At 40.8% G+C, this 25,478-nt stretch overlaps 1 protein-coding gene across 11 annotated transcripts in view; it reads right to left on the minus strand.

The window, feature by feature from the left end:
* herc1 (HECT and RLD domain containing E3 ubiquitin protein ligase family member 1) overlaps positions 1-25,478 on the minus strand; it is a 231,321-nt gene that overhangs the window by 183,163 nt on the left and 22,680 nt on the right. For all 11 annotated transcript variants that reach the window (XM_041178586.1, XM_041178583.1, XM_041178585.1 and 8 more), the window contains exon 3: positions 5,012-5,967. In XM_041178586.1, the coding sequence (XP_041034520.1) occupies positions 5,012-5,941 (930 nt within the window). In that variant the 5' untranslated portion in view covers positions 5,942-5,967. The remainder of the gene's footprint in view (positions 1-5,011; positions 5,968-25,478) is intronic.

Here is a 25,478-nt window from a genome sequence, read left to right on the forward strand (position 1 = left end):
TCAATGCACTCAGACAAGTGAAACAGCAACATAACAAAAAAAGTCCCATTCATGGAAAGGAACATCCATAGACGTTTTAAAGGGAGGAGAGCAGCATAAACAATGTGACTAAGAGCAAAAGAGGTGACTTCAGGGGAAGGGGTGACGGGCTGGGTTTGGGGAGGGGGTAAAGAACATGTACAGGTACTTCAAGGTGAACAGCAAAGAAGCCAGAGAGAGGAATTTAGAATGAGAATCCCATATTATAAAACATGATGACAGGGTGCAGAGTGCAAGCAAAAAGGTAAAAGAACACAGTGGATCAGGCGCTTTTAACAGATTGAAGAAAAATTACCCCCTCCCCTACGTGAGTCAGAGTAACATAACAGGACAGTCTACAGGCAAGTTGCACTTCATCAGTTTGTGTCAGTAAAAGAAAACAGACAAGGTAAAACCTATAAAAAGATCACAATAAAAGCTGGTGCCAGAGTAGTGGAGATACCCAAGAGAATTTGATCAAAGAACCAGACAAACACACAAAATAACGCTCTGAAAGTTATTGTAGGCACAGGAAAATGTTGTACAAACATCTTGGAGAAAGCAGGATTGGTTAGAGGACATGGGAAGAGTCCTCACGCACCTAACAAGTACCACAGTGGAGGAGGCTACCCAAGCATCAGGAAAGAGCAGTGCTTGGATTATGACGGAGACTCACTGATTACTGCCAATTGCACTAACAGGTACAATCCATCATCCAACTCTCAATGGTAATCAATCTTTGTACCACAGCATCTCTACAGATATACACTCTCTCAGGTCAGCTTGAATGCCATGAACAACTGCTTTTAAAAAAAAAAGGTTCCTAATTTGCTTCAAACACCTGCCTTTACTTAACCATGAAGTTGCAGATCAAAACAGACAGATGTATATTTTCCACAAGCATGCCGTCCCCAGAGTACAGAAAATGATGAATTGCACATATATAATCATTTGTGCACCTTTACAAGTGCCAGTGTATACTTTATCAGGAAACACTCAATGCTGTATGAAAGTGGGTTTTTATTATCATTCATGGGATGTGATTGTCACTGGCCAAGCCAGCATTTATTGCCCATCCCTAATTGCTTGAGAAGGTGGTGGTGAGCTGTCTACTTGAACCGCTACAGTCCATGTGGTGTAGGTACACCCACAGTGCTATTAGGGAGGGAGTTCCAGGATTTTGACCCAGCGACAGAATAGTGATATAGTTCCAAGTCAGGACGGTGAGTGGCTTGGAAAGGAACTACCAAGTGGTGGTGTTCCCATTTCCCTGCTGCCCTTGTTCTTGTAGATATAGTGGTCGTGGGTATGGAAGGTGCTAAGGAGCCTTGGTGAGTTCCTGCAGTGCACACTGTAGATGGTACACACTACCACTGTGCATTGGTGGTGGATAGAGGAAGTGAATGTGGAAGGAGTGCCAATCAAGCAGGCTGCTTTGTCCTGGATGATGTCAAGCTTGAGTGTTGTAGGAGCTGCACTCATCCAGGCAAGTGGAGAGTATTCCATCACACTCCTGGCTTGTGCCCTGTAGTGTAGGCTTTGGGAAGTCAGGAGGCGAATTACTTGCCGCAGGATTCCTAGCCTCTGACCTGCTCTTGTGGTCACAGTATTTATATGGCTAGTCCAGTTCAGTTTCTGGTCAATGGTAACCCCCAAGGATGTTGATAGTGTGGGATTCAATGATGGTAATGCCATTGAATGTCAAGGGGCAATGGTTAGATTGGAGATAGTCATTGCCTGGCACTTAAGTGGCAAGTAACATTCATGCCACCGTCAGTCCAAGCCTGGATATATCGTCCAGGTCGTGCTGCATTTGGACATGAACTGCTTCAGTATCTGAGTCACCATGAATGGTACTGAACATTGCAAACATCCCCACATTTATGACCTTATGATGGAAGGAAGGTCAATGGATGAAGCAGCTAAAGATAGTTGGGCCAAGGACACTACACTGAGGAATTCTTGCAGTGATGCCCTGGAGCTGATATGACTGACCTCCAACAACCACAACCTTCCTTTGTGCTTAGTATGACTCCAACCAGTGGAGAGTTTTCCTCCTGATTCCCACTGATTCTGGTTTTGCTAGTGCTCCTGATGACACACATAGTCAAATGCTACCTTGATGTCAAGGGCAGTTACTCTCACCTCACCTGTGGAGTTCAGTTCTTTTGTCCATGTTTGAACCAAGGCAGTAATGAGGTCAGGAGCCAAGTGGCCCTGTTGGAACCAAAACTAAGCGCCAGTGAGCAGATTATTGCTAAGCAAGTGCCACTTGATAGCACTGGTTTTTGGCCCCTTCCATAACTTTACTGATGATTGAGAGTAGACTGATGGGGTGGTAACTGGCCAGGTTGAATTTGTCCTGCTTTGTGTGTACAGGACATATATGGGCAATCTTACATATTGCTGGGTAGATGCCGGTATTGTAGCTGTACTGGAACAGATTGGCTAGGGGCGTGACAAGTTCTGCAGCACAAGTTTTCAGTACTATTGCCAGAATGTTGATTTGAGTTGGCCTGAAGTTGAGCGGAATGCTGAGGTGGCAGCTGCAGCCAAGGGCTGTGCATCTTACAAGGCGTTGATGCAGTTGCTGATTAAAGTCTCCAAGAAGCCACCTAGGAAGTGGAGGGAATCTAGATTTTACAGTCTCCAGCACCTTCAGCCATTTTTTGATATCACGAGTGAATAGAATTGGCTGAAGACTGGCATCTGAGATACTGGGGACCTCAGGAGGCGGGTGAGGTAGATCATCAACTCCACACTTCTGGCTGAAGATTGTAGCAAATGCTTCAGCCCCGACTTTTGCATCGATATGCTGGGCTCCCCCATCATTGAGGATGGGGATATTTGTCAAGCCTCCTCCTCCAGTAAGTTAATTGTCCACCACCATTCACAACTGGATGTGGCAGGACTGCAGAGCTTGGATCTGATCCATTGATCATGCAACCATCCTTCCCAAAGTTGTGCAGACGAATGGTTATTTCTCAGGAAGCCCTCAAAATTTTCATTCTTAATCAGGTTTCTTATTTATTGGGAGGGTGAAAGGTTGAATGGCATCTCCTGGGCGACCTAATTATTTGCTGCAACCATGGCCGATGACTCCTCTACACAATTCCAGTACCTTAGAAGGACACAGATAAGAGGAAAGAGGTGGACAAAACAGGGAGTTTTAAGCATAACCTTGAAGTGCACAATCAATCCTAGAAATAATTTACACTCGTTTCATCTACCATACCCAGTTTTAGTCTGTCACTAAGTGCAGAGTCATTACAGCACAGACCACCAACCCCACATCAGCTCTCTGAAGAGCAATCCAATAAGTCCCATTTCCCCCTACTCTAACCCTGTAGCCCTGCAAGTTTTTTCCCTTAAGTGTCCATCTAGTTTCCTTTTGAAATCATTGATCATCACTGCTTCCATCACCCTCACAGGCAGCAAGTCATTACCACTTGCTGAATAAAACATTTCTGCCTCACATCATCTGTATCTCTTCCCCAAAACCTTATATCTGTTCCCCAGGCCTTGTACCATCAGTTAAAGAAAACGACTTTTCTTGTCTACCTTATCTAAGCTCATCATGATCTTATATGCCTCTATGAAATCGTCCCTCAATCTTCTTTGATCCATTGAGAACAATCCCTGCTTCTCCGATCTAACCATGTGGCTAAAATCCATTATCCATAGAACCATTCTGGTAAACCTCCTCTGCATACTGTAGCAACATTTCCCTATTTTTATACCCAATTCCCCTCGCGATAACCACCAACATTCAATTTACTTTCCTAATCACTTGCTGCACCTGCATACTAACCTTTTGTGATTCATGTACAAAGTACATCCAGGTCCCTCTGTACTAGACCCATTTATCCCTATTTTCTGCTTCCTGTTAGCTAACTAATCTTCTATCCATGCTAATGCTACTACCTGCTCCATAAGCTCTTGTGTTTGATAACCTTTGATGGTAACCTCATCATAATTAAGAAAATTGCGGGGTTATGGGGAAAGAGCAGGGAGTAGGACCAATTAGATTGCACCTTCAAAGAGCTGCCATAGACTTGACAGCTGGAACAGAACTTCTGTTCTGTACTGATGCCACTCTTTACATTCCTCCATTCTGAAAATCATCCATGAACCACAACTCTCTTGATTAGTTAATGAACTATCTTTTAACACAAAATGCCTTAATGTTCTTAACAAGCTTCGTATGTAGCACTTCATTTTGAGAATTCACATACACAGCAAGCAAATTCTTCTTTAACACACTATTTTCTCTCAGCAGTCCATTAAATGCCAGGCACGTCTCACCTTTTACAAATCCATGCTAGTTGTTCTTAATTAACTTCTTAATTTTATCATGCATCACCTTTCGCAACTTGTGCATTATTGATGTTAGGATGACTGGTCTGTAACAACGTTTTCTATGTCAAAGCTGCTTTGTTCACAAACGTCCTGCCACAGTACTTTCTATCACATCTGACAAATAAGGTACATCACACGACCATCTCTGATTTCCTCCTATACCTGATGTACTTTCCTGATATCGACCAAGTGTCCCTGCACCGAAAGAAGGTCCTTGTTGCTTCATGATGATGGCCACCTTATCCAAAACGAGTTTTTGTTTGGATCATCTACTCTATTACCATACAATATTATGCACTCCACAGCTGGATTTATAACCTATTTAAAACCTACAAGGTTAAAGCGTTTGGTTTGAATCTTAATGCAAGTGGCTCAACAGCATTATTGTATATTCATTCTGACAAGCTCATTAATTGGACAGCAAATTTGATCTTACAGGAAGCACAATATTCAAAAGAAATGTATTCCTCCAAGTCAAGCAAAAATACATTTTATACACAATTTTTTCATGCAAAATGGGTTTCAAGTTTAAGAATCAAAATCATTTGATAATTTATAAATTTTAAGTTTAGAGGAGGCAAATAGATTGGCTTATCTGATGCAGGGTGTTATAAACCAGATTCCAGATACATACCAAAGAACGTCTCATTTGTATAAGAATGTTCATGAAACAGTCGTGACTGATCATTCCTTCTCGGCTCACGGACAGTTTCGTTTTTTCCATGGTGCTAACTACAGCCGATGCAGCCAAAGCCATTTCTATCCATTCCAGAAGGTACCGTAGCGAACCACGCTGGGCTGCAAGTCCAAGCAGTAACTCTGAAGCTAATCTCCGTCCCAAAATGTCTGCTCCTGAGTTTGGCATCGTGACTCCTTTCAGGAATGTCGTCACTTGGGACAAGCAGTCCAGTCCCATTGCTGGAATTTTACTTTCATTTGCTAAAGATAATGGTGGCAATGAGCTTATCACATCTATTGCTGTATGGATAACATCATTACAGAGGTTCAATCCTGGTACTGTGGAAGGCACCAGCCAGCTCTGTCGTAATAGTGCAAACAATAAACTTAATCCAGTCCGAACTCCCATCTCTATTAGAGCATCTGTACTAGATCTTGGACGTTCACTGACAGAATGGATGTCTGTTGCTCCAGAACTGCTTTCAGGTGAATGCTGCTGCTGTTTGACTTTACCTTTATCATGGTATTTGTTGGAAAGAGCATAAAAAACACGCTGTAACACCAACAAACGTTTCCGAAGGGATGCTGCAAATGGGGAATCGGAGCAAACCATCTTCGCCAGAGCCAGCTGGCTACTAAGGAGAGCATCCAGATAGTGTTCTTGTTCATCGCTGGAGAGGGACTCACGTTCAAAATCTGGTAACTGGGGTCCCTTAAGGCAGAGCACCTGCTGTGGTAGTGGTACCACTTCTTTACTGCTAACTAGCTTGCTGTACAAAATAGAAACACCTTCTCTTGTGGCAATGGATTCGCTGTCCTCTGTAATCCAAGAGCTATTGAGATGCTCTAACCATTTTAGCTTCACTGGTGGAATCATTAGAGCCATAATTTGTCACTTTGTTGCCATTAGTCCTAAAACATAAAAAGAAAAATCATTAAAGTGTGAAATAAGTGCTAGGTAGATCACAATTAAACTTTTCTTGCACATTGAAATTCTTGAAGGTCCTTAGCCCTTTCTGTACAGTTAGTAGAAACCAAAAAATACACCAAGTATGCTCTGTCAACAAGGTAGCTTGTGAAAGAAATACAAAACAACAATTGAACACAGACATGTGGACAGAGAAACATTCTCCAATATTTTTAAAACTCAGAGTGGAATCACAGAATCTTAGCAGCATAGAAGGAGGCTATTCGACCCATCATGACTGCACTGGTTCTCCAAATGAGCATTATGACCTGGTGCCATTGCCCTGCCTTTTCCCCATACCCTTGCACATTAGATGATTATTTAAATAGAAGCAATGTTCTCTTGAATGCCTCAATTGAACCTGCCTCCATCACACTACCAAGCAGTGCATTCTAGGCCTGAACCACTCGTTGTGTGAAAAAGCTTTTTCTCACATCACACTTGCTTCTTTTGAAAATCACTAAATCTGTGCCTTCTTGTTCTTGATCTTTTACAAGTGGGAACAGCTTTTCCCTATCCACTCTGTCCAGCCCCCTCATGGTTTTGAGCATCTCTACCAAATCTCCTCTCAGCCGTCTTCTTTCCAAGGAGAACAGTCCCAACCTCTCAAATCTATCCTCATAGCTGGAGATTCTCAACCCTAAAACCATTCTAGTAAACCTTTTCTGCACTCTCTCCAACGTGTTCACATCCTTCCTACAATATGGTGCCCAGAACCGTAGACAACATTCCAGCTGAGGTCTAACGAGTGTCTTATATAAATTCAGCATAACCTTCCTGCTCTTGTACTCTATGCGCTTATTAAAGCCCAGGATGCTTTATATTTTATTAACTGCTCTCTCTAACTGTCCTGCCACCTTCAATGATCTATGCACATATACACCCAAGGCTTCCTGCTCCTGCAAAATTCCCCTTCAAAATTTCACCTTCAAAATTTCACCACTTATTTTATATTGCCTGTCCATGTTCTTCCTATCAAAATGCATCAAGATAGCAATAGATCACGAACTGAGCTGATGCAAAACTTTGAGCAGCTCGTATAACTTTAGAAATAGAAAGTAGCTCCTGGCCATTATAGACAAATTACATGCCTGCATGGGTCGTACAAATAGAATCATGTTGTGCCCATAATGGTGTGCTATTTTTATTCATTTATGGGCTGTCAGCGTCGCTGGCTAGGCAAGCATTTATTGCCCATCCCTAATTGCCCTTGAGAAGGTGGTGGTGAGTCACCTTTTTGAACTGCTGCAGTCCATGTGGTGTAGGTACACCCACAGTGCTGTTAGGGAGGGAGTTTCAGGATTTTGACCCAGTGACAGTGAAGGAACTTCTAATCCTCCATGGAGCAAACTATCAACCTCAACCATGTCTCTGTAAATCCAAAGGGCAAACATCCATACCTGACTCACCAGAATGGATAGTAAATGACAATGGAAACCAATATCCTTCAGGATATTCATTAAAAGTAGTATGAAAATTTGCTTTTCGTGGTCAAGAGGTGAACATTCTCCATCACTGAATTTAGTAATCAGTAATTTCTTTTATTTTCTACCCACCAACCTGTCATGAATTTGAAGTAACAAGAATGGGAAGTTAATGGGGAGAAAAATTCTGCAAATATTCTATGGCACATTTAATAAACAAGTTGTGGCAGATAAAATTCAATATGCAGGATAGTGTGAAGTACGTTTTGGTGGGAAGAATGAGGAGAGGCAACATAAAACAAGGGTGCAATTCTAAAGGGGATGAAGCAGCAGATGGACCTGGGGGTACACGTGTACAAATCATTGAACGCAGCAGGAGAGATTGAGGAAGTGGTTAAAAAGGTATATGGAATCCTGAACTTTATAAAAAAGAGACATACAGTACAAAAGCAAGAAAATTGTAATAAAGCTCTATAACACTCTGGATTGGCCTCAACTGGAGTATTGCATCTAATTCTAGGCACACATTTTAGAAAGGATATGAAGGCTTTTGAGAGTGCAGAAAAAGGTTTACAAGAACAATTCAGGGGTGAGGGGCTTCAGCTACGTAGATAGACCGGAGGACCTGGGACTGTTTCCCTTAGAGGAGGCTAAGAGGAGATTTGATAGAAATATCCAAAATCATGATGGATCTAGACAGAGGAGGTAGTGAGAAACCATTCTCATTGGCTGAAGGGTCAATAACCAGGGGTTGCTGATTTAAGGCAATTGGCAAAAGAATCAGCAGTGACACGAAGAAAACATTTTTTTAATGCAGCAAGAGGATCTAGAAAGCACTACCTTAGCGTGGGTGAAGGCAGGATCAAAATCAAGCTTTCATAAGGGAATTGGCTAAGCAGCTGTAGAGAAAACATTTTCAGGGATAAATGGAAAGGGCAGGGGAATGGGACTAGCTGAGCTGTTCTTGTAGAGAGCTGGCATGGCCATGACAGACTGAATGGCCTCCTTCTGTGCTTACCCATTCTCGGATTCTATAGCATTGCTCAGGATGTACAAGCATGACATTTAGATGCTGACACTTGCCTGTGCGAAAGTGATCAAGTTATGCAAATTCAGCTAATTATAGCTACTTATAAATGGCTGAGGTTAATCAGAGGGTTTGTAACAGCTTGCAAATGTCAGGTTTCAGGTCAAGGGAGTGAGAATGCTTCAAATTTCTACTAAATTTAGTAACAAACTCAAGAGAAATGTATGCTGACACACTTAAATTTCTTTGCAAGTAGATCTACTAAGAAAGTTTTATTTTCCAGGTACCAAAGATAAATAGACCTGTGCGTGCAAGATGGGGGAGCAGCACAATTCATGACCATGTGGCCCCATAATATTATGACACAGTCGATGGTAAAGGCCGAGTTGTTCAGATCCCAGAGGGAAATTTGAAACAACTGTCATAACCCATTTTTGCAATTTGCAATTTCGAGATGCAGACTTTGAATTCAGTAGGAATAAGACCGAGGCTCAGTTTTTATAATAGAACCAAATTAAACATTTATTATTTAACAAATTAAACACATACACATGGCTATAAATTACTACTATAATTATTTTTTAAAATCCCCAAATTAATCACGTAAACCTCCACTAAGGCAACAGTAACCCATGGACTTTTGCACAGACACCAGGCAAAGCACATTTGACCTTACGAATTCCAAATGAGGTTCCTTTGCAAGTTGGTTGGAGGACAGGCTGGTTAGGTCTTAAATGCCTCTACCTTATACAAACTCCTTTCTTTATAACCTAGCTTTCCCTCCAAATGTACATTTTCCATTGTATTACTAGGTTTTTTGAACTTCAGCTCTTCTAACAATAAAACCCTTTTCATAGCAACAATTTAGTAAACTGAAAAAAAACAGTTTGGCTTCTTCTAGCTAGGTGCAAGGTTTCACCCACAGTCTTGAATGGTTTATTTAACAAATGCAAATGAACACTTTACCTTACTGTTCACCCAATTAACATCTCAAAACTACTATACATCAAAGCACCCAGACTAGCTGGCTTTAATCCAATTAAGGCACACACAGACACATACCTAGACACAGGCCCCCACTAGAATTCTATTCTAAAAAATAATTTCCAATAACATTATGCACATTATCTCTTCATCACAATAATGCTGGAATAAATAGCCTAGCGAATGATGGCAGTGATAACGATTAGTAAGAATGCAGGGGTAATGAGTCCCAGAAACCTAAACAGGCATGCACCGGGAGGGGAATGGGGAGAGGCAGAACAATATTCCTTAAAAACGAGAAGAGTGCTTCGAGGGAACCATTTTTCAGAAGAGTAAAACCATAGACAAAAGCAAAAAACTGCAGAGGCTGGAAATCCAAAACAAAAATAAAAATACCTGGAAAAACTCAGCAGGTCTGGCAGCATCTGCGGAGAGGAGCACAGTTAACGTTTCGAGTCTGCATGACTCTTCATGCTTTCTACCCTTAATTAGCACATTCCTTTAGATAATATCACCATCTTCAACACCTCTTTGTCCTTTTGTCTGTGACATCTTTTGGTTATCTCCACCTATCACTGGCCCTCTATCCAGCTGTTCTTGTCCCACACACCCTTAAACCAGCTTATATTTCACCCCTTTTCTATTTTTCCTTAGTTCTGTTGAAGAGTCATGCGGACTCAAAATGTTAACTGTGCTCCTCTCCGCAGATGCTGTTAGACCTGCTGAGTTTTTCCAGGTATTTTTGTTTTTGTTTTGAATAAAAGCATAGTTGCTTCAATGAACACAAATTGCATAAGCAAATAACTTTGTACATACATGCTATTAAAGGGTTACCCTACTAAAATTCATGTTTTACACTGCTGAGAGGCTTTTAATACATGAAGTGTTTTAAAATCTCCAGTTATGATTCCGTGGTTATATGCTACCAGTACTTTTCAGAGAAGGGGCAAGAGTAGGCCAACAGGCAGCAAGTCATGACATGTCTTGCAAAGATCAGTTTTACAGCCAATTAAAAAGTGGGAGCAGTAGTAAAGTGCTCTTGCAATGATGAGAAATAACTAAGATGTCGCATGAACTCATGTTCTAGGTTTCTCAGACAGACTCAGGCCTTGGACTAATAAGTGTGGGCACAATTTAGATATAACTAAGAGATCAAAATCCATTAAAAATTAAGTTTTGACTTTAAAAAAAAATGTTCATTAGTTTTGAAACTTTATTTTGAATTAAAAGTTTCTCAATTTAGAATCTGTCAAAAGCATTTTCTGTAATTAGTCAATTTGACTGGCTCTATTTTTTAAAAAGTATCAGCAATTTTACTAGTTGCTTATTATTAATTGTTAGAAAGTTTTGTTCCTGCCGCGGTGCTAAATACTTGTTCAGTTGTGACTCAAGTATTTTTTTAAAATGTTATTTCAACCAATTAAGTGCAAAATTTGATGTACACATTTTCAAGTGCAACATTTAAGGGTGAGAATTCGGAGGTGCAATGAATATAAGTCTGCTCCGACCTTGTCCAATACTAGCAGATCTGCTGCAGTGTTTCTCACGGTGAGTTGAAGGACACTATGAAGGTTAAACAACACTGAAATACGATGGAATGTAATATTCTGAAGTGAGGTAGTTTGGCTGTCTTTTAAATCCACAACACCCTAGTTCTACCTAACTTTAGGATTCGCATCAATTAAGAGTTTTTGTTGAGGGAGGTTTTTGGAGGTGATTGCAAACTTCCAGCCTCTATGTAAAAAGAAATAAATGTGAAATACTGCCTTTGTATGCATGGGTTTTTAAAAAATATCCCTAGAATTCTCTAACATGACTTAACATAAGGCTTTCATGTTCCATTGAATATATTGATACTAGCTATAATTTAAAATCAGCAAATTAAAAAGTAGACTCTCTCCAGCTGTGCATGATTGCAGTGAAAAGTTGCATATTTATACCATATAACAATACTTGTTCATTTGTAAGAATGGCAAGTTGTTTTAAAAATAAACATATATTATTTGGGCTGTTATTAAAATATACAAAATATTGTTAAAGGATTTCAGAGAATTTCCAAAATAAATTAATAGAATGGCTGAACTTACACCCACGATGTAGTTTGAAACGGTATAGCTGTAGTTTTGAAAAGCAGTTGATTGTATAATACAAAAGATCTCAGATACAGAGTTGCTTTGAGGGTAGATATCAAAACAGCCTAAAAATGACTGAAAACAAGCAGGATTTGCCATTCAAAACAGCATATAGTATTAATTGGACTAAACTATTGGATTCAATATTATACCAATTAGCCCAGATCTTCCATCTCCAGGTCGGAGCGGAGCAATCAAGATGCATGTAGGGACCCTAAAGTCCCAACACGATGACCTACGTAGGAATTACCCAGGAACTTTAACTTCCGAAGGGCAATTTCCCTGCTCCCCAGGACCCTCCTCAAATGTCCCAGACTCTGTGCTAGAGTTGGAGACTTTAGATAGTTCTATGGGACTTACCTGAATAGTTACCCAGGAAATGTTAAACAGAAAAGTCTAACTCCTGGGTAACTACAGACTGACCCCCAATCACTCACTGACTACCCCACACCTCCCTGCCCTGACCAGGCTTGACTAGCTCCCAACCTGACTACCCCTCCAAATCCACCTGCCACCCTACCCATTCACTCATCCATTCATGAACATTCACATTGGACCTTTAAACCATATAGCAGCTAGTGCTGGGGGAAAAAAGGGGGCGTGTCTCATGGTTTTTGACCCCGACACCACAGTGCTGCAAACGGAGCTCTGGGGAACGCTGTGCTCTGCATTTCTGGAGAATTCAGGCTAGGAAGACCAGCAAGAAATGCAGAACAGCATTTAACCATGAAAAAAATTCAAGCAGAGCTGCAATCCAATGATGATTGCCTCTTCGTGGAAGACCCAGGCCAATATGCCAGAAAGCAATTCACCATTACAGACTTACTCAATATATGCAAGTTTATTGAAGTTCCACTGACATTGTTGGTTTTTGTTCTTCTATAAAATATGTACAATAATTCTCTGTATTCTTAGCTGTATAACAAGCAGAGATTAGTGTACATTTTACTTCAAAGGAGAGAAACTGTTGACTCCTTAGGTATGCACCACTGTTCACAAGAGTTTAGAAAAGATAAAGTTTCTGGTTTTGGAGGGTATAAGGATTGCTACTGGAACTATTCACACCACTGAAAGAAGATGGCTCCCCCAAAAAAAATCCATCAATACTGGGACATAGCTGTTGCCCATTCTCAAACAGAAGCAGTAAACCAAAATCACAAGACAGATCATGTTCATTGACCTGAAACACCAAGTAACTTAGGACAATAATGAAAATCTTCATTTTTAATGATGTAAAGTAAATTTTACAATAGCTGTTTAATGAAACATTTTTTTAAAAAGTTAAGTTACAAGCCTGAAACAATTAACACACTTCTTAACCACCCATTCTAAGTACATTTCTCTTTGCCACATACCACTTTGAGGTCTAATTGACCAGGCTAGGTTTCCAAAATGTTATCCTCTTTTAATTTTCCAAGTAATTCCGTAGTTCTTCAATTTTACTGGGTCACTCAATCAACATTATAGTGGATCAAGATGCCCTGAACAGCAGAACATAATCCATAAACTTGAGCACCCTAACGCATCTTACTACGGTAGGGAAACGTTGTGAAGGTCCTTTATTAGGAACAAAAATCAAAACCAAAATCCACAACTTCTCATGAGAAACCCAGGCAGGAAGCTCAAATGAATCCTGTCTCAAACATTTTTTGCAAGCTGTTCTTATTTGGAGTGAGGCACAATGGATCAATAAACTTGTAGGAACATTCTACTCTGACCAAACACTGCCAAACCTGCTGTCCACACGATTTTGGTGGGCGTACCCAGTCAACATCAAATACTGCATATTCCCTGAAGAGGCTCAATACTTCTGAAAATTCCATTAATACTTCTCAGCATTTGTAAATACAGGAGGCCAGAAACTTGGCTTTATGTCTACACTGTAAATAATGCTTTAGAGTGGTCCTCCATACTGGAATAATGTGCACAATATTTGCTATCAACTCCATAATCCAGTTTCTAGCTGTGAAACCTAGTTAGCAGCTAACTCCAGAACTCCTGTAGAATGGAAATAGCTACCAACTCAAAAAGAACGCAGCCAGTGGGCAGATCTCTGCTCTGTCAGTCAAGTCTATAGAATCAGTGGATAAATAATAAAGAGAACAAGGTCCTATGTGGATGACAATCCTCTAGATTCCGTTCTTTCACCAGCCAACTCTGCGGCAGCTTTTTGGGTGTTGGTGGAGGGACTGACACACCACTGGCAGCAACAACAGTTGCTTTCCCTTCTGCAGCACCAAGGTTATTTGTTGAGCACTCACCATTCCCCACTCAGCCCCAGTGAGCACTAAGAACCAGCTGGTGTTACGGTAATAATCACTGAAGGGCAAATTTTACCATGGCCAATTAGTAACATCTGTGAAGTCCAACTTCACTCCAACATAATCAATCCACAATGATACTTGAGCAACAAATTTTTCAAGGGATCTTGGATACCAAGAGTGTCACTGGCATCAAGTTGCACCTCCGCAAAATTTAATGTAAAAGATTGCCTCCCATCACTTTTACCATCCTAGTTAAGTTTTGACTCCAAAAGCTGAGGGAAACAATGCGCAATTCCATATCACAGACAACACTCGAGAACAACCAGAATGGAAAAACAAATTTGCATTTTATAGAGTCACTCATCGCATCTTCAGGATGCTCCAAAGTGTTTTAGAATCAATGGATTACTTTCAAAATGTAGTCATTGTTGTTAAATAACAAATGTAGTAGCTGATTTGCAGAATAAGGTTCAACAAGCAGTGTTAATGATATTTTAATTATCAAGGTTAAGGATACACAGGTGAAGGACATTGATTATATACGTACCTAGGGCACATATAAATAGACTGCTATTGAATACAAGAGAAGGGAGGTTATGCTTCAGTTATACAGGGCATTGGTGAGACTTTCTATAAATAGACTGCTACTCGAAAGAGTTATAAATAGACTGCTGGGAGCTGGGTTGGTTAGTAGGCAGACATATGCAATCTGTAAATAAACCTATTATTAAAGAAAAGAATTAGCATCCAGTTTCATGCTTCACTACCTGGCTTGGTATCAAGTTAACATGGTAGCAAAAGATGGTTGCCTAAAGGCAAAGATTGGAAACCAAGATATTTTTCAGACAGAAGATTATTATCTGAGTTACTTTTGTGAAGAATGGTTGAAAGCAAATGTAAACTGTCAAAGTGAGATTTCCCACTGATGTTCTGAATCCAAATCTTATGACCAGTGTGAAAATGAATTGGATATGTGGGCACAGGTTACGTACGTCCTTACCAAAGAGGAAACAAAGTATGGCCTTGGCACAGTCGTTTTCTTACAAAAGAAAGATCAGAAGCAAAGTATTTTTAGTTAGTAGCCTGTCAGTTGGATGTGGAAGGAGGTTTACAGCTATTAAAGTTTATGGATAAAATTTACAAACAAGATAATCTTAGATGCCTATGAGACACAGTCAGACTTTGGAAGATTTTGAAAATAGGATGGTCATTCCTTTGAGGAATGTATCATGGACTCTGAATTTCTACAATAAGACCATAAGACTCTGTGTCATCCTCATCGTTTGCCCTCCCATCTATCTTTGTATCATCCACAAACGTGGCAATATGTTTAAGATGATGGACAAGAGTTAAGATCTATAGGCTGGCAAAACTGTGGAAAGCAAGAAAACACAACGCGAGTCCCCATGGTGGATCTGGGAGTTACTCAGGCACATGGAAATGATCATGGGAGGGAGAGATCCTACAGCAGTAGTCCAGGAAGATGTAGGAAGACAAGGAGAGGCAATGGCTTGACTAGGCCATGCGACAGAACAAGGGCTACGGATCAATCTCTGAACATAAATTAAAGTCAGGTGGTTTCGGTGGCTGCAAACAAATTAGAAGCTAGGCCAATCAAAATGCTGGATAGTTGGAAGGAAGTGACAGATAGGAGCCAGCCAGCCTGATCACACAAGTGCAGAAAAAGTCCTCCTGGTTAGGACATATAAAGCTAAAGTGAGATTAGTGGCTTAGGGTTTCAATGAGAGACTTGCAGATGTTAGAGTATAGTCCCGCATAGCAAGAATGTAATATTTGTTTTAGTAGCACAGAACTTGAGTATTGCTGAAAAAAAGACGTCAAAGCTTTTCATCTTGCACTCATCAGGAATTTTCGCAAGAATAACAACGTAAGGGGAAAACAAAAATTTATACTATATGTCTAGAGAGCGCTGATTGGTTAGCAAGTGGATTCTGATTGGTAGAGGCATTGCCACGGAGATTGCACCATTGATGGTGACTGACATTTAATTGCCAAGCATTGTTTGAGATTTAAACCAGGCAGCTTGACCCTGATATTCCTCAGGGCAATACCTTGACTAGTCAGGAAATGGCTATCACTTATTTTGTTTCGCTGAAACAGGTGTAATGTGTGTACATGTTCTTTCTATCTGCAAAGACCAGGGCCCTGTGCATTAATATATGTAGCTTCCAGCACATGCATGTACAGCACAATGCAAGCCTGACTGACAATTTTAAATTGGCTGTCAGCATCATTCTTAGCACAGAGGATTATTTAGCAAATGGTGTCCTTTTGCAGAATCACATCCAATGTCGGGCACTGCTTTGAGGTTAGCAGGCACTGACCGGTTGGGTACAGTCTGTGCCTTGCCTGTTGCGAACAGCACGTGGGACATGCTGTTTGATACGATCCGCCAGTCTTTGGGACGTGTGGCCTACATACCTGGCATCACACTAGCATCGAAATTCATATACCACATTACTCATTTGGGTGATAGGTAAAATATCTTTGTGGCTTGACAGCAGCATCCTGTTAGTGGCGAATACCACTTGTGTTGCTGCTGCATAGTAGAAGCATGAAGCGACTGGCTTAATCTTTTTTCAAATTTCAGATACCTTGCCCTTCCAGGGTAACCTGAGGGAAACGGAGCACTTTTCAGGACCAAAAATAAAGGCCTTAGGCCCATTCGTGAGTTTGTGAGATTTCATCAGGGTAACCATTATCCCGAAGGGTGCCTTTGATGTGCCCTATTTTGGCATCAAGCTTGTAAGGTGAGCAAATGGCTAGGCCCTATTTACAATGTTGCTGCTAAGGCCAATTTCATAGCATTTGGAACTGTAAGAATCCCAAAGCTTTTATTGATTAGTGAAGGTAGGCTTGCAGTAGACAAGGCAACCCCCTAGCAGATTTCTCAACTAGTATGTCAGAAAGGGGAGTTCATTTGACTGTTCCATTTCAAAGGTGAATTTGAGCACAGGATGGAGCCCATTAAGTCATGTAAGGGAATTATTACATTGCAGCTGTAGATTTAAACATAGCAAACATATCATCCACATATGAAATATGCGAGGGGTAGGAGGTTAGGTGTCATTCCATCGAAGACACGTTTCTCGTGGAACCCACCAAAGATGTTTGTGAGAGCTGAACCTAGATGAGATCCCATAGTAACACAATGTATTTAGGCATACATGGTGTCATTAATACTCGACTCAACTGTGTGAGTTGTCAAGTTTTTAAGTTCCATGAATACTGATTCACGCAATGGCGGTAGGTCTAGATCGCCATGATAGTGCTGCAGTGCAAATATCTACGGCTTCCTCGAGTGGAACATTGGTGACTAGGCTAGCAATGTCATATGAACTTACGATCTATGGACTGGCAAAACGAGGTGAAACTGTGGAAAGCAACGAACCAAGGATACAAACAAGGAGCAGGAGTAGGCCATTTGGCCCCTCGAGCCTGCTCCACCATTTAATAAGACCATGGTTGATCTGATAGTGACCACAAATCTGCATCCTGCCTACCCCCGATAACCTATCAACCCCTTGCTTACCAAGAATCTATCCACCTATGCCTTAAAAATATTCGAAGACTCTGCTTCCACCACGTTTTCAGGACAAGAGTTCCAAAGACTCATGATACTCGGAAAAAATTTCACCTCATCTCTGTTTTAAATGGGCGATCCTTTATTTTTAAACAGTGACCCCTAGGTTCTAGATTCTCCAACAAGAGAAAATACCCTCTCCAAATCCACCCTGTCAAGTCCCCTCAGGATCTTATGTTTCAATCATGTCGCCTCTTACTCTTCTAAAGTCCAGCAGATACAAGCCTGGCCTGTCCAACCTTTCCTCATAAGACTACCTGCCCATTCCAGGTATTAGTCTGGTAAACCTTCTCTGAGCTACTTCCAATGCGTTTACATCTTTCATAAATAAAGGTGACCAATACTGTCCACTGTACTCCAAATGTGATCTCACTAGTGTCTGTATAACAGAAGTATAACCTCCCTACTTTTGTAGTTAATTCCCCTCGCAATAAATTATAACATACTATTAACTTTCCTGTTACTTGCCGTACCTGTATTCTAGCCTTTTGTGATTCATGCACTAAGACATCCAGATCCCTCCGCATCTCAGAGCTCTGCAATCGCTCTCCATTTAGATAATATGCTCCTCTTTTATTCTTCCTGCCAAAATGGACAATTTCACATTTTCCCACATTATGCTTCATTTGCCAGATCTTTGCCCACTCTCCTAACCTATCTATATCTTTTTGTAGCCTCTTTATGTCCTCTTCACAACTTACTTTCTTTCCAATCTTTGTCATCAGCAAATTTGGCAACCATCCCATCCACCTCTTCATCCAAGTCATTTATACAAATTGTAAACAGTTGAAGTCCCAGCATTGATCCCTGTGGCGCACCACTCATTATATCTTGCCAACCTGAAAAAGATCCATTTATGCCGACTCTTTGCTTCCTGTTAGCCAGCCAATCTATCCATGCGAATATGTTACCCCCATACCATGAGCTTTTATTTTACACAATAACCTTTATGAGACATCTTATCAACTGCCTTCTGGAAATCTAAGTACAGTACATTCACCGGTTCCCCTTTATCCACAATGCATGTTACTTCTTCAAAGAACTCCAATAAATTGGTTAAACATGATATCCCTTTCACAAAACCATGTTGACTCTGCCCGATTACCTCGAACTTATCCAAGTGTCCTGCTATAGATTTTTTCATAAAAAGCTTCTAACATTTTCCCTATGACAGATGTTAACCTAACTGGCCTGTAGTTTTCCGCTGTCTCCCTCCCTTTTTGAATAATGGAGTTACATTTTCTATCTTCCAATCTAATGGTACCTTACCCGAATCTATGGAGTTTTAGAAAATTAAAACAAATGCATCAGCTATCTCACCTGCCAATTCTTTTAAGATCCTAGGATGAAGTCCAACAGGACCCAGGGACTTGTCAGCCCACAGATCCAACAATTTACTCAGTACCACTACTCTGATGATTGTAATATTCCTGAGTTCCTCCCTCCTTTCTATTTTGTGATTTATAGCTGCTTTTGGGATGTTATTTGTATCCTCTATAGTGAAGACTGATGCAAAATACCTGTTCAATTCACCTATCTCACTGTTTTCCATTATCAATTCTTCAGACTCACCTTCTATAGGACCAACGCTTACTGTGTTAACTCGTTTCTTTTCTAAATATTTATTAAAACTCTTACAATCTGTTTTTATATTTCTGGCTAGCTTTCTGTCTAATTTTTTTCTTTCTTACTAATCTTTTAGTCCTTTGCTGTTCCTTATATCCTGCCCAATCTTCTGGCCTTCCACATATCTTTGCCCAATCATATACTTTTTCTTTAAGTTTGATACTATCTTTAACCTTTCTAATTAACCATGGATAGTGTCCCTCCCTTGGACTTTTTCTTATTCGTTGGAATGTATCTATTCTGTATATTCTGAAATATCCCCTTAAATGTTTGCCACTACATCTCTATTGACCTATCCTTTAATCCAATTTACCAATTCACTTTAGCCAACTCTGCTTTCATGCCCTCATAACTCCCCTTATTTAAGTTTAAAAATATAGTCTTGGACCCACTCCTCTCTCCCTCAAATGCAAATGTAAAATTCAATCAAATTAAGGTCGAAGGAGCACCTTCACTATGAGATCATTAATTAATCCCATCTCATTGCACAATACCATGTCTGGTATAGCCTGTTCTCTGATTGGCTCCAGAAGATGCTGTCCAAGAAGCTATCCCAAAAAACATTCTATGAACTCATCTAGGTTACCTTTGCCCATCTGATTTTTCCAGTCTACATGTGTATTAAAATCTCGCATGATTATTCTCATGCCTGACACGCTCCCATTGTTTCTTCCTTTTATGATCCATCCTACCATGTGGTTACTATTAAGGGGCCTATACACAACTCCCACAAGTGACTTCTTGCATTTACCATTTCTCATCTCTACCCAAACTGTTTATACATCCTGGTTTCCTGAACTTAGGTCATCCCTCGATATTATGCTAATACCATCATTAGCAAACAGAGCCACCCCTCCGCATTTTCATCACTTCTTGTCCTTCCTAAATGTCCTATACCCTTTAATATTCTGGTCCCAATCCTGCAGCCACGTCTCTAATGGCCATCAAATTGTACTTATTTATTTCTATGTGCACTCTCAATTCATCTGTTTTGTTTCAAATGCTTTGTGCATTCAGATACAGAGCCTTCAGTTTTATCCTTTTTATAACCTCTAGTCTCATCTGTTGATTTACTGTTAGATTTGTATTCTCTATCCCTTCCTGTCACAGTCTGTTTTTCATTTCCTATAATAATAGTTTTCCCTTGTCTTGTCTCTACTGATTTACCACATCTTCTCAAATTTGTCCCCTTGGACCCACTACTAAGTTTAAAACCCTCTCTATTTCCCTAGTTATGTGGCTTGAAAAGATACCGGTGCCAGCACGGTTCAGTTATAGACTGTCCCAATGGTACAGATCCACTTTCCCCAGTATTGGTGCCAATGCCCCACAAACTGTAACCCACTTCTCCCACACCAGTCTTTGAGCCACGCATACATCTCCCTAATCTGATTTGTCCTATCCCAATTTGCATGTGGCTCAGGTAATAATCCAGAGATTATGGCCTTTTGAAATTCTGCTTCTTAGTTTGGTGCCAAGCTTCTCATACTGACAATGCTAAACCTCCTCCTTTGTCCTGCCTATGTCATTGGTGTCAACATGGACTACGACGACTGGGCCCTCCCCCTCCTCTCCAAGTTCCTCTCCAGCCCTGAACAGAAGTCCTGAACCCTGGCACTGGGCAGGCAACACAGCCATCTGGATTCCCACTCTTTGTGGCAGAGAACGGTGTCAATCCCTCGGACTATACTGTCCCCTACTACCACTACATTCCTTGTAACTCGCGCTGCTTAAATGACTTCCTGCACCACATGCCATGGCCAGTTAGCTCATCCACCCTGCAGCCTCCATTCTCATCCAAACAAGCTGCAAAAACCTCAAACCTGTTGGACAATTGCAAGGGCCAAGGTCCCTGCACTCCTGCCCTCTGGGTCCCCTTACCTGCCACACTTGCAGTCACACCCTCCTGTCGCTGACCAAACCAGAAGACTATCTTAAGGGGTGTGACCGCCTCCTGGAATAAAGTGTCCAGGTAACTTTTCTCCCTTCCTGATATGTTGCAGTATCCGCAGCTCAGCCTCCAGCTCAATAACTCGGAGCCGAAGTTCCTGCACCTGCAAACACTTACTGCAGATACATTTGCCCTAGATCACACTGGTATTCAAAAGCTCCCCCATCTTGCAATTGCAGCACATCACCTGTCCTGACATCTCCAATATGTGTTAATAATTGCTAATTAATTATAATCAATAAAGCCTACACCTCCCAATAGTAAACTTTACAATACTGATGAAACAATACAGTACTTACAATACCAATCACTAATAATACCAGTTACTGCTCCTCCTGCTGCACAAAATTGGGAATCAAATACTGGAGGCTGAAAAAAGAGAGTAGAAAGGGAAAAAAGCGCACTTCCTCCCCGAACTCCCCACTCAGCATACTTTACTTCTTGGAGTAAAGCTTACCTAAAGCACCTCTTTTCCCCTGTGCACAGAATTCCCAATTTGAAGCAAATTCTCAAATATATTCACTCGGTCTCTGCCTTACTCAGACTCTCACTGACTGTGCACCTCCTACTGTGTCAAATTACTAGCAATATGCAAGTCCCATATGGTTTTCGCAAATGTGTAGGAATCTTTCACCATGTATGTGGAAAACTTGCTCAAAACTGGTTGTAACAATTCACCCAACCGTTTGGCCAATTTATGTTGTGCAGAACTGGTCATAGATAAGATAGGGTGTAAAGGGACATCACTTGTATGTATCTTCAGCAGCCCATACATACGCAGACATAACGAACCGTGAGGACGAACTCTGTCACATACATCACACAGCACGCATCTCTCAAAAAAGTCCAGCAAGCTTTTTTTAAGCTTACTTTCAAGCAAGGCTGTCTGGTCATATTGAGCAGCAGGTCCAATAGATATGAATTTGGATCCATCTTTAGTAATGGCATGCATTTTGTTGATATAGATATGCTTGTTAAGGATGACTAATCTCATCCCTTTGTCAGGTTTACTGATGTAAGGTTTACAGAGGAGTGAGGAGTTTGTTCTTTCGCATGCTTTCAGTTTTGGTGGGCCTTCATCCCAAATCAAACCTGAAGAGGTATTTGCTGAGATCAAACTCCTCTACTCCCAATTATCCCACCCCAAACCAGCATCCAGTGAAGACAGTGAATCCTTGAATGCACGCCCAGTTGATCTAGTGCACGCATATTGAGGGATTCCAAACAACCTGACTTTCACATGCAACGTGAACGTCTAACAGCATAACGAGGCCTTAAGGACAACCAGGGCATACATTCCAGTAAACCTGACAGAGGAACGGGAATAGTCACCCTTAATGAGTGTGACTATGTCAACAAAATGCGCGACGTGGATGATGCGTTCGCTATAAATAAATTCACAGCTGCATGTAATGATTTCCTTACATGACTTAAGGGCTCCATCCTGCACTCAAATTCACCTTTGAATGGAACAGTCAAATGAACTCCCCTTCCTTGACGTGCTAGTTGAGAAATCTGCCAGGGGTTCTCTACCCCGGTCTACCACAAGCCTACCTTCACTGATCAATATGTGCACTGGGATTCTTACTGTCCTACACACTAAAATTGGTCTTATCGACAACCTTGTAAATAGGGCCCGAACCATTTGCTCACCATGCAAGCTTGATGCAGGATGCACCAAAGGCATCCTGCGGGATAATGGCTAGCCTAATCGGATCACTTGACGCTGTATATATTGCAAACTCATGAACAGGCCTAAGGCCGTCACCCTGTAAAGTGCCCAGTCTACCTCAGGATTACCCTGGAAGGGCAAGGTATCTCAACTTTGAACAACTGCTATTGCGCAGGAGCAACACGAGTGGTATTCGCCACTAACAGGATGCTACTGTCAAGCCTAAAAGATGTTCTGCATATCACACAAACGAGTAATGTGGTATATGAATTTCAGTGCCAGTGTGATGCTAGGTATGTAGACCATATGGCCCAAAGTCTGGTGGATCGTATCAAACAGCATGCCCCAGGCGCTTTCATAATGGGCAAGGTACAGACCGTACCCAACCGGTCAATGCCTGCTAAACTCAAAGCACAGTGTCCAACATTGGATGAAATTCCGCGATTGGACAACATTTGCTAAATAATCCTCTGTGCTAAGAATTATGCTGGCAATCAATTTAAAATGGTCAGTTGGACTCAGTGTGGCGCATATGCGTTTACTGGAAGCTACATATATTAATCCACAGGCCCTGTTCTTTGCAAGCAGGAAGAACATATACACACACATTGTGCCTGCTTCAGCTAATCAAAATAAGTGACAGCCATTCACTGACTCATTCCTCAGTGCAATGCCTTGACCCGAGTCAAGCTACCTGGTTTAAACTTCAAACAATGCTTGCCAGTTAACTGTCAATCACCATCACTGATGCATTCTCCATGGCAACGCCTCTACTAATCAGTCCACTTGCCAACCAATCAGCATTCTCTTCTCATTACTGTATAAATTGTTGTTTTCCCCTTATATTGGTATTCTTGCAAAGATTCCTGATGAGTAAAAGAAGAAAAGTTAAGATATGTCTCTTTTTTCAGCAATACTCAAGAAAAGTAATCTTAAATTTTCTTAGCCTTGGGCGCATTCATGGGAATATAGGTGAATCAATATAAAAGCTACATTTTTGCAGGACAAAAAATTTCAGATTTTTGAAACTGCAAAAAGAGGTGAGTGATGTAGAAGGGAAGATGGGGAAATTAAACAAAAGTTTATCAAATGTATGATGCATCATGGGTATGGTCTTTGTTAGGTCTGTCTTGCTGAAAATAGGCTATTCTCAACCTAAAGCACATTCAATTTTCTACTGGTACCACAAAGAAACATGCAGACATCTTTACAATGCATGTGGATGATTTTCCATGGCAAAGCTCTGTGGAATTTGAGAAAATTGTTATAGATAGGATCAAAGAGGAAATTTAAGATTGGAAGTCAGGCTTTAGGGTCCTTTAAATATATTGGCTTAGATTTTAAGCAGAATAGGACAGGAGTAACCTTGGATCAAAAATTGTATCCAGGAAGTGTTACAAGTTATGTCATCACAAAGATATCCTGCATCCAAAGAAGAAAGAGAGCAATTGGGAAGTTTAGATTGGACAGTTAAATTGGCTATGTACTCATACAAGACCCGAAGCTAGATATGACATATTGGAACGAAGTACTATGATGAAAAACAATTGAGGTGGTTTGGAGGAAAATTAAAAATTAATGAAATTAAATTTGGGGAAAAGCATACTCAAGGTTCCAGCCCTGGGTGGCCCAAAAGACTTGACTTAGTCCCTTTTAGTGATGCTTCCCATGGCAATCTTCCAGATGGATATTTGTGAACAGCTAGGATTGTAATACTCATGATGGGTGAAAATGGAAGATGTTGTCCCTAAGACTAGAAAGCCAAGAAAATAAAGTGTGGCTAAAAGTACCTTAGCTGTGGAAACATTGGCCCTAGTCTTAAACTATAAAGGGAAATCCTATATAAGGGACATTGAGAAGAGAGTTTGACCTTTGCCCATAGACAACATCTACATAGCATTCATTGCACATCTGACAAAATGTGACTAAAAAACGGCTAAGGATTGACCTTACTAGTGTAAACAAGATCTCTTTTCTCTCTAACATTTTAAAGATAAATTAGGGCAACACAAGTCAACAATTATCTGTCTGACTGCTTTAACAGAAAGGAATGCTTATTCTAAGAAAATATTAGAAGTCCTGGAAGATGGATGTCTTTATTGTGTTGTACAAAATATGAAAAGAAAGTAATGTTTTCTTCAATTTGTTTCTAAATTACAACTTTAACAGATTCGCCTTTTTTAATGAATTTGCGTTATAATGGTATATTAATTATATCATCAAGGTTAAGGATACACATGTAAAGGGCATTATTTGAGTACCTAGAGCACATTTAGAGACTTGCAGTTCATTAGTACAGTAGCTCATATCTCTGTTTGGCATGTGGGAGGCCAGGGGTCAATTCCTTGAGGGAGAGAAGCTGCTGACTAAAATTATGTCTGCCCTTCTTCTGTGATTACATCCGGGTCCAGGTGACCTAGGTACAGGGAGCACCAGATGTCCACCAGTACGCTTGTGCCCTCTACAACTGGCGAGTGCTGCAGGGGCTAGGCTGCATCACCAACCCTGGTAACTTCATTTTAATTTAATACGTTTATGTTAAAGTTTTTGATTTTTGTTAGTGCTCTGGGCTGTTGATTTGTTTTAGCTTGGTCTAAAAAGTGTTAGCTTGCTCAAGAATATAAATAGTGACTGCTGGGACACTGTGGAGGCAGGGTTAGTAGGTAGGAGGCAGACAGATGTAATGCTGCATTATAAATAAACCTATTATCAAGGAAAAGGTTGGCATGTAGTTTCATCCTTCAGCTGATCAAGTTAACAAGCAGTAAGTGA

This window comes from Carcharodon carcharias, chromosome 32 (genome assembly GCF_017639515.1).
Source record: "Carcharodon carcharias isolate sCarCar2 chromosome 32, sCarCar2.pri, whole genome shotgun sequence".
In the NCBI taxonomy this organism is placed as follows: domain Eukaryota; kingdom Metazoa; phylum Chordata; class Chondrichthyes; order Lamniformes; family Lamnidae; genus Carcharodon; species Carcharodon carcharias.